At 42.8% G+C, this 11,028-nt stretch overlaps 1 protein-coding gene across 1 annotated transcript; it reads right to left on the reverse strand.

Moving 5' to 3' along the window:
- Positions 1–551: 551 nt before the first annotated feature.
- LOC141831710 (uncharacterized) lies at positions 552–1,421 on the reverse strand. The gene has a single exon (XM_074719116.1). The coding sequence runs from the start codon at positions 1,419–1,421 to the stop codon at positions 552–554; it is 870 nt and encodes a 289-aa protein (XP_074575217.1).
- Positions 1,422–11,028: the final 9,607 nt, after the last annotated feature.

Here is an 11,028-nt window from a genome sequence, read left to right on the forward strand (position 1 = left end):
TCTCGAATAATGTTTCATGTGTTCTTGAAAAACTTGGAACCATACCCGTTAGGTCCTGGGGTTTTAAGATCTCCAATATCGAATAAAGCCCTCCTGATCTCCTCCTCCGATGGTGGCTTGATAAGACTGTCCTGCTGCTCACTAGTAAGGCCTCTACCAAATCTCATACAGTCTGATTGAAACTCAGAGCAAGGCACTGATGTCCCTAGCTGTGCCTGGAAGTGTCTCACAAACTCCCGGCCAATACTCTCCTGGTCCATGACCATGCTACCATCCTGCCTCGCTACTGCAACAATCTCTCGCCTTTTGTTGTTTCTTCTGACCAAAGAATGGAAGAAAGTAGTATTACGGTCTACCTCCCTAAAATACTTGTGCTTAGCACGCTGCTGATAAAAAAGATACTCTGCATGCTTCAGCCTCTCTGCTGCCATCCTGGCCTCTGCATACTCCTCATCCGGCTGGCCCTGGTCCATAACTCTATGCTGAACCTCCTCAAGATGTAACTGTGCTAGTCTAGCCCTCTCTTGAATGTGCTGAAAATCCTGGTGATTTTACTGCCTGAGTGGATGCTTCAGCTGGCGTAGCTTCTCCCTGAGTATGTACTGGGCTGTCCCATGCTCTACAATCCTTGTGTGCTCCCAAAACTCCTGTACGGTCTGAGTGAAGCTCGGGTGAGTGATCCACATGTTGAAAATTTTGAATGGCTTTGCCTTCCTCCTACCAGAATCCAAAATAGTGACAGTGCATAGTGCGTGATCAGAAAAGACTCCTGGGGGATGAAACACAGCATAACTACTCCAGTCCTGCTCTAACCACAAGGCATTGACCATGGCCTGGTCTAGCTTGCACACCACACGCCCATTTGTCCATGTATACTTGCACCCCACCGAATGCAAATCCTCCACCCCTGCCACAATAACAAAATCATGAAAATCTGAGGTAGCATATGTAGTCACGTCAATTCCTCCCCTTTTGTCTGCCGGAGTGAGGGGAGAGTTGAAGTCCCCCAACAAGAGCCAAGGTAACTCCATACCCACTGAAATGTGCCTCAACCCCTCCCAGAGGTGTCGTCGACTCACGATGGTTAGCTGACCATAGACAAATGTAACTGCATACGTTATCCCTGTGCCCTGAGGCTTGATGAGTGTATGTATGTACTGCTCTGCCCAAGCATGAACTTCAAGAGCTATGGTTTGACTATCCCAAAGGAGGAGCATCCTACTTCTGCCTGAGTCTCCCACATGATGCTCACTACTCCACAGTTGGAATCTAGATGACTTTAGAGTGTCATAATACTCCTCAGTTAGTTTAGATTCAAGGATGCAGAAAGCACACAATTTCTCCCGTAAGAGGAGGCGCTCAACCTCCCTTTTCTTGAGGCCCTTGTTTAGACCCCGTATATTCCATGCACCAATCTTCATGGGGCTAAAGCCCGTTTTGGGTTTGCCCTACTCTTCTTTGTCTCATGTTGCACGTGCTTTTCCCCTTCAAGCTTGTCCTTTTGTGTGCCATTTGAATCCCTGCCCACTGCATTTCTATCACTGCTTGGTTCTGTGCCATGTGCTGATGTATCAGGCCCCATATGTACTGTTTCATTTGATGATGCATCAATCCCCATAGGAGCTGTACCAATTGGCCACCTGAGGGCTGCAAGTCCCACTATGATGGGCTTATTTGGTACTGTGCACAACTGCTCTTTACAGTCTTCTGTCTCACTATTAGACTCCTGCCCAATATGTACTACTTCTGGGTTTGTCCATGGCTGCAGTGTGTTCTCAGCCTACTGGAAAGGATGTACTGCTGCTTTGGATCTATTCTGTAGCAGATGTGCAGTTTCTGTGCCAATTAAATTGGTTGCTAGGCCTGTTTCCGAGGTTTTCTTCTGACTATTCAGTTTCCTCCTTGTTTGTATTCCTTTGGCTCCTCCCAAAAAACTGCCCTGTATAACCAAACTGGTTTCAACCTTTATTTCACCCTCTTCAAGTTCAGTATTGTCAGTTGCTTCTGATGGCATTCTGAGAACAGTTTTGCTAAGTGTTTGTGTTTCTGCAGTAGTGACTTGCAACCTCCTCTTTGTCCTTGCCCTAGTTTGTATTTTCCCTGAGCTATTTTCTTTCTGTTGTATGATGAAATTGCAAGATAAACCTTTGCCTTTCCTCCTGACTAAGTTATTTGCAGATTTCTTGTCTGTTTTTAGCTGGGACGATGCTACCATTTCCTGTATATGCTCCTCATAATCTGTGTCATAGGTGTAGTCAGAGCTATCACTGGTGGCTGTGTCTTGCTGGCCAGAAACATGAGGGGTACATGGATTTGAGATTGCTGCAATGTGTCCCACTGGTTCATCTGTATTAGATTGTTGTAGTAGTGATTGTCCTTGCTTCTGTGATGCTTGGTCTTGTTTGCTAAAATCAGAGTTTGGTTGCTCTTGAGTCTCCTCTATTTCTTGTTGCTTGCCTTGGTCCATGGTTGTTTGATTGTTGCTGACTAGTTTCCTGCTTCTCATTGGTGATAATATTATCCCTGATTGAGCCTGCTGTTGTGTCAAACCCTTCCCCTCTGTGGTTGTTGTATCAGTGCTATGAGTGATCACTTGTTGTGCCAAAGCCTTGTGAGTGCCATGGTTTCCCCCTCTATTGCTCAGGGAGGTGTCTGAAACATTATGGTGTGCAGTTTGATTTACTGTGCCAGAACCTGTTACTCCTCCCTGGTTGTGTGTAGCTGTGGTAATGCTGTTAATAACTATTTGCAGCCCCATTGCATCCTCATTTAGACACTGTGTATTTGATACATTCTGAAGTTTTCCTTTCTTTCTTCCTGCTGTTGTTCCCTTCCCTTGATTTTCCACTGCATTTCCTTCTTCTGTATCTCTGCATTGCACACGGATAGTGCTGGTTTGTGCCATTATTTCTGTAGCTACCCCCTGCTGCTGATATTGGAAAACCTGTTGTAGGCCAGCATGCTGCTCAGCCTAAAAGTCTTGCTGTGGGGCAGTATGTTGTTCAGCTAGATGCCCTATGGGAGGGTGAGGGTTTCCGGATTTGTGGCATTTTGTTGTGAGAGGGTTTGTTGATGCTGCTGGAGTCTCTTTTGTGGCCTCTCTTGCAATATGTTTTGTTGAGGTTTTTGGTGACAGTAGTGGCCCCATAGACAAGCCTGCTGACAGTGTGTCTGTCCCTTCTTTTTGGCACTGTGTTGTGCCACTAGTGTTACTTGTCATGTCGTTAGTCAAGCTCCCTGTTTTGGGTTTAGATTGGTGCCCCCCTTTTTTGGTGTAGTGATTGTTCCCCTAGTCAGCAGCCCATGCTGTTTTTCCTGCAAATCTGGCTGTGTATCTGAAACCTGCTCAGTCTGATACGCTGTGAGTGGCTGGAGAGTTTTTGCTTGATTGTGTCCCATTAGGCCAGTGTTAGATCCTGTTAAGAGGCTTGCTTTAATGGCTCCGCTTGTGACATGCTTAACTGATGATGCTGATGCTGGTGATTGTAGGGCCCCTTGCCCTATAAATACAGGTGCAGCAGCATCTCCTATCTGTGTTTCTGCATCCACTGCTTGATACTGTACTGTGCCACCATTGTTCCTGTTCAGAAACCTTCCCTTGCTAGGTGTAGCAGATTTAGATCTAACTTTCATTATTTTATCATGTAAACGATTGGTTGAAACTCCCATATGCTGCCCAAAAGCATCACCCTCCCTGGTCCTGCCAACTGAAACTCTGAAAATCTGTGGTGTGCAGTGCTTTTCCTTTTGTCTCTGCAGTAGCTGTGCCTTGATTTGTGCCCCCCTGCTTTCTGTTACCGTTTCTTCATCCCTAGGTGTCTTGCGGCCCTGAGTATAGATAGCTACAGCTTTTAGTGGTGATGAAACTTTTGTATGTTCTTTGTTGTGCCGTGCAGTCCCTCTGGTGTCCCCCTATCAATGCCTTTTCTGATTGTGTTTGCTCATGCTGGGCTTTGGGAGTGATTTCCTTAGGCTTCCTTGTTTCTGTGATATTTGCTAGTTGGTTCCCTTCTTGATCTGTGGTACTACTCCTTTGGTGAGACCCTCTTCTACAATCCCGAGATGCCTCATGTGCTGATAATTCAGAAATGGGTGGGTTACAGTGCTTTGATGTCTTATCAGGCACTTTTGCAGCCTTTACTATTTTCTGATTTCCAGAACTTGTGCTCCCATACATAATTCCTTTTCCTTTAGCTCCTCCCACATCTGTAATTTGTTTTCTTGCCAGCGTGCCAGTCAGCGTGCCAGTCAGTGTGGCATTCACATTTTCAGTGGATAAAGCCCCTTTTATATTCCTTTGGTTCGTGCCATTCAGTGTGCCATTTTGTAATATCATTTGCAGATTCAGTAGCAGTTTCAGTAGTAAGAGTCACTTTGGTATTCCTTTGGTTCGTGGCAATCTGCATACCATTGGTATCCTTCTGCAGAGACTCATGAGATAGTTCCTTATTTTGCAGGCGCAGGTTGTTCAAAGTACCATTCAGTGGTGTGCTTGCAGGAACTGCCCCTGCTGTATTTGGGCATGTCTGCGAGTAGTGTCCCAGCCGCCGGCATGTTATGCAGAGCCTCAACACTGACTCAAAACAAAGCTGAAGGTGTACTGCTCGGCCATCTGGGAGTGTCACCGGGATTTCTGTAGGCGGTGCCTTGGTTACATCAATTTCCACTAGAACACGTGCAAAGTTGATCTGTTCTCGCTCTTTGGTAAATCGATCTGTATATAATGGAGTCCCAACGGCAGAAGCAATTTTACTAAGCCCTGATATAGACCAACAATCAATCGGGAGGCCATAAATCTGCATCCACAGCGGCAGTTGGTTATGAAGAGCTGAGTCAAAAGTGAAACATGGTGGCATATTTTTCAGATAGAGTGGACAGCCGAAACTTATGCATGGGCTACCCTTGAGGACATCCGCCTCAGGAAGAATTCTTAGATACCTTCGGAAGAATCCACCATAATCGATCACTTGATCGATTACGGAGCATGGTAATCGATCACCTAATCGATTACGGAGAATGGTAATCGATCACCTGATCGATTACGAGGCTTTCTGAGGAAAGAGTTACGTTATTTAATCGATCGTCCGATCGATTACATGGAGCCTTAATCGATCAGCTGATCGATTAAGCCATTGGAATCGGTTGGTAATCGAATCAAATTAATTTTATAAAAACAAAATATTAATTATGGAATCGTTAAAAATTAGTGAGATATAATTAAAAGATTTTTTAAAGATAAAATTAATGGAAACTTATTAAAAAGGAAACGAATCTTATCCGTAGATTTTATTAGATTTATTCATTCTCTTCTTCTTGTGGCCGGCAATCCAAGCCTTCCCTTCCTTTAGGGCCGGCGGCCACAACAAGAAGAAGGAGAAGAGAAAAAGGAAAGGAAGAAGGCTTCATTGCTTGCATTCTTGCCATCGGAGAGAAGAGTTTTGGTGGAATCATCTCGAAGGATCGTTGTCCACACAACGTTCGAGAAGAGGAGAGGATATACAGCAGAAGATCGAGAGGTCTTCAACTCCTTCTAGACATCCCGTAAAGAAGAGGTATAATTTAATGTTTCCGCTATAATTAAATTATTCCTTTTATCTCGGATCCTGTAAACCAAACACAAGAGCCCAATGATCTAAATGCGTTGATCAAACCTTGGTTTGATTAACTATGAGGGCAACTTGAAATCGTTTCCAAAAAATTTTTGTTCTGCAAGAATTCACCGGAACAGTTTTTCAAGACTTTCCCATCAATGGTATCAGAGCATTGGTTAGGGCTCTGTGTGTTTGGTTTCAGTTTTTACATGCACTTTTATAAAATTAGGCAAAATAATAGTAGGATGTGCAATAGAATAACTCTTTGGTTGCAGGCATCCTAGGTTCCAACTATTATGGCCTAGAAAAATTTTATGATGTGATGTGTGTGTTTGGATCCCTCGGGTTTGTCGAGGTTGTATTTTGTTGTAATAATTTAAGCACAGCGGGACGCTGTATAGATTTATTTTACTGTTCGATCTAGAATTTTTGTAAACTCCTTTGTGGAGTATAGGATCGAAAAGATGTAAAATTTTTCTATAATTGTTGCGACTTCTTCTTGCGTGGTGAGAACCGGATGCGCAGCGGAACAAGGAAGACGCGACTAAGTCAAAGGGAGGCTTCTTGAAGAACGGCGGATATTGAAAAAGGCCATAATAGTTGGAAAATTATTTTTTCATATTTTTATTGCTTATTCTTTATGCTATTTTTTATTATATCCCTTGTGTTTATGTAATTGCATATTATTTCTTTTATGCATAGAATTACATAGGTAAAACCCCTAAGGATTTGTCTAGAGGGACATTATGGGTACATTATTAACAAGTTCTTAAAATTGGTTTTGTCTTAGAAAGTGGTTGATGCTCCAATAACCAAGAAGGCCAATGTGCCTCGCCACGGCCTGGAAACCAATTTCTTTGAACAAGTTAATATGTATACATAATTAAAATACCTAAGGGTTTTAGTGGGAAATTATGAATGCATAATTTAATGATGTCCTTAATTGGTTTTGTCTTAGAAAGTGGTTGATGCTCCAATAACCAAGAAGGCCGATGTGCCTCGCCACGGCCTGGAAACCAATTTTGGAATAATTAAATATGCATACATAATTAAAATTCCTCAAATCCAAATAACTAAGTGGGAGAGGGATTTTTTTTAAAAAAAAATCCCGCGGCCTCCATTACTGGTTTGATAGTGATGCATTCAAACTTACGTGTTGGCTCTGAGTGCCTTCCTCCCCATCGGATGAGTTTGTTTGCGGATCACTGGATCAAACTTCCTTAATGGATGACTATAGGAAATTATTTAAGTGCGTGTGATCTTCTCCATCTGAAGGGACACAATCCTAAATAATTACCTTAGTGTCAAGTAATGGTGAACACTTAGAACACATATAATAGTATCCTCCCCATCGGAGTCACTGCTATTATTTTGTGTGGCCAAAGATAAACCAACTATTAATTTTACTTGTCATAAAGTTAAGTTGACAAGATAGTAAAATTAATGGGTAAAACCTCCTCTTACAAATGCTTGAATTAGTAAACGTCCACACGATCGTGGCTTACTAAATTCCCGGTGTTTGAGGTGTTGGTGAATTTAAATTATATTGAATTTAAATTAGGAATCAATATAATTTTAAAGTTCTAAAGTTTTGACCAAATCTCACTTTTGTGATTCTCAGGACTTTCAGAATGGCTTTCAACCCACTAGCCGTTATACTCAAAGAAAACAAACTTACTGGTCCTAACTATATAGATTGGAAACGCAACTTGGACATTGTCTTGACTGCTGAGGAGTACAAGTTTGTACTTCACGAGGTCTGTCCTAGCGTGCCTGAAAGAGATGCTACCGAAGAGGAGAAAGAAAGACATAGGAAATGGGTTAAGGCAGATGAGATGGCGCGGTGTTACATTTTGGCATCTATGTCAAATGTACTGCAACATCAGCATCAGGCCATGACCACTGCCTATGACATGATGTTCAATCTCAAGGAACTCTTCGGACATCAAAGTCGGGCTGCCAGGCAAGAGGCAATGAGAAACTTAATGACGACCACCATGAAGGAGGGGACACCCGTGAGGGATCACATCCTTAAGATGATGGCTCATTTGAATGAGATAGAAGTCCTTGGAGCTGAGATCGATGGGGAAACCCAGATCGATATCATCCTCCAAACACTGCCTAAGAGTTTTGAGCAGTTTCGCCTGAATTACAACATGAATAAGAGAAATTATTCATTGGCGGAGCTTCTGACAGAACTACAGGCAGCAGAAGGACTATTTCGTCAAAGTTCTCAAGTTCACATTGCTGAGAAGGTATCTGCTTCTAAGCCGAAAGGCAGGAAAAAGAAGAAGAGACCAGCTGGTTCGGCAAAGACGGTGAATGGACCTCGAGTGGCTGGGCCACAGGCAGGTGTGAAGAAGCCAAAGGGCAAGTGCTTCACATGCAAGCAGTCTGGACATTGGAAGGCGGATTGTCCTCGCAAAAAGAAGAACAATCAAGGTATATCCTATTCTCTAGTTGTTGAAACATGTTTAGCGGTGTTATCTACCGGAACCTGGTGTGTAGATACGGGTGCCACTGATCATGTCTGCAATTCATTGCAGGGGTTCCAGGAAACCAGACGACTACATGAAGGGGAGATCACCGTCTACATGGGCAACGCTACAAAGGTGGCGGCTGTTGCAGTGGGAGAAGTTTATTTACAGTTTGAGAGGAATAAAACTTTAGTTTTGAGAGATTGTCTTTATGTACCTAATTTTAGAAAGAATTTAATTTCAGTTTCTAAATTGTTTATGGATGGATATTCAGTTTCTTTTGATAATAAAGTTATTATTAAAAAGAATAGGATTAATATCTGTTCTGGTACATTGGACGGCAATCTATACACTCTCAATCCAATAAACTCCCACGATGCAACAAACGGAAATTAATAGCACATCTTCTAACCTTAATAAGAGAAAAGAACCTTCACAAATGAACCAAACATATCTTTGGCATCTAAGGTTAGGTCATATTAACTTGAGTAGGATTCAAAGGTTGGTAGCCGATGGACCTTTGGGTTCACTGGCAGTTGAAAATTTCCCAACTTGTGAATCTTGCTTGGAAGGTAAAATGACCAAGAGGCCTTTCAAGGCTAAGGGGTATAGAGCCAAAGATGTGTTGGAATTGGTTCATTCTGATTTGTGTGGCCCTATGTCTATCCAGGCAAGAGGTGGTTTCGAATACTTCGTCTCTTTTGTAGACGACTATTCGAGATATGGATACATATACCTGATGCGCCGCAAGTCTGAGTGCTTTGATAAGTTCAAAGAATTTAAGGCTGATGTGGAGAAACATCTTGGTAAGAGTATCAAGACACTACGGTCTGATCGTGGTGGCGAGTACCTCTTGGGAGAATTTAGGGATTACTTATCAGAGGCTGGGATTCAATCCCAATTGTCCGCACCTGGTACACCCCAACAGAATGGTGTGGCGGAGCGAAGGAATAGGACTCTTATGGAAATGGTTAGATCGATGATGAGCTATTCAGAATTACCGAGTTCGTTCTGGGGACTTGCTCTAGAAACAGCGGCATATATTCTGAACTTGGTACCTTCTAAATCAGTACCCTCTACTCCCACAGAATTGTGGACTGGGCGCAAGCCTAGTCTAAGACATATTCGGATTTGGGGTAGTCCAGCACATGTGTTGAGGGGAGACGCTGATAAGTTGGAATCACGTACAGAAGTTTGCTTGTTTGTGGGCTATCCTAGAGGAACGAAAGGTGGTTTGTTCTATAGTCCTAAAGATCAGAAGGTCATCGTTAGCACGAATGCCCGATTTTTAGAAGAGGACTATGTAATGAACCACAAGCCCACAAGTAGAATTGTTCTTGAGGAAGTTAGAGGAGATACATCCACTTCAGTACCAATAGTGCAAGATGAGATACCACAAGTAACTGCACCGCGTGTCACAGAGAATGCACAAGAACAGGTGGTGCCTCGTCGTAGTGGGAGGGTTGTTAGACAACCTGATAGATTCATGTTTTTGGGAGAGTCCTCGGACTTGGTCCCTGGTGAACATGAAGCTGATCCCTGGAATTATGACGAAGCACTCCAAGATAAAGATGCAGCATCTTGGCAAAGTGCGATGAATTCTGAAATAGAATCTATGTATTCTAATAAGGTCTGGGAGCTTGTAGAGCCAGCAGATGGTGTAAAAGCCATCGGATGCAAGTGGGTCTACAAAAGAAAGAGAGGAGTAGACGGGAAGGTAGAAACCTTCAAAGCAAGGCTTGTTGCGAAAGGGTATACTCAGAAAGAGGGAATCGATTATGAGGAGACCTTTTCACCGGTAGCTATGCTTAAGTCTATAAGGATTCTCTTATCTATTGCTGCTCATATGGATTATGAGATTTGGCAAATGGATGTCAAGACAGCTTTCCTTAACGGAAGTCTTGAAGAAAACATCTATATGAAGCAACCAGAGGGATTCATTGCAAAGGGCAAAGAGCATCTTGTATGCAAGCTTAATCGGTCCATTTATGGACTGAAGCAAGCTTCAAGGTCTTGGAACATCCGTTTGATGAAGTAATCCAGTCATATGGATTTATTCAATGTCCGGATGAGTCTTGTGTATACAAGAAGTGTGACGGAAACGTGGTGGTATTTCTTGTACTGTACGTAGATGATATTTTACTCATTGGCAATAATGTTAAAATATTATCAGATGTAAAGGTATGGTTGTCCAAGCATTTCGATATGAAAGACTTAGGAGAATGTGCACATATTCTTGGGATCAAAGTTATAAGGGATCGCAAGAAAAGGATGTTGTGCTTATCCCAAGCTTCCTATATCGATACTATCCTAGCTCGTTTTAGCATGCAAAACTCCAAGAAAGGTTTTCTACCTTTTAGGCATGGAGTTCCTCTATCTAAGGAGATGTGTCCTAAGACACCAAAGGAGATAGAGGACATGAAGGCGGTTCCTTATGCTTCGGCAGTAGGAAGCCTAATGTATGCGATGCTATGCACGAGACCGGATATCTACTTTGGCGTGGGCATGGTCAGCAGATATCAAAGTAATCCAGGACAGGGACATTGGACTGTGGTAAAGCATATATTAAAGTACCTGAGAAGGACTAGGAATTATATGCTAGTTTACCGGGCAGATAATTTAATTCTTGTGGGTTACACGGACTCTGACTTCCAATCGGATAGGGATAAAAGTAAGTCTACATCAGGCTATGTGTTTACATTGGGAGGTGGAGCCATAACATGGAGAAGTATAAAGCAGAAATGCATTTCGGACTCTACCATGGAAGCTGAGTATGTGGCAGCCTCTGAGGCAGCCAAAGAAGCTGTATAACTCAGGAACTTCTTGATGGACTTAGATGTGATTCCTGGTTTGCCCAAGACTATCACAATTTATTGTGATAACAGTGGTACAGTTGCAAACTCAAAGGAACCACGAGCCCATAAGGCAAGTAAACACATTGAGCGAAAGTACCACCTTAT

The sequence above is a fragment of the Curcuma longa genome, chromosome 7 (genome assembly GCF_044706935.1).
Source record: "Curcuma longa cultivar G26 ecotype Majalengka, Jawa Barat chromosome 7, ITB_CL_G26_1.1, whole genome shotgun sequence".
Lineage (NCBI taxonomy): Eukaryota > Viridiplantae > Streptophyta > Magnoliopsida > Zingiberales > Zingiberaceae > Curcuma > Curcuma longa.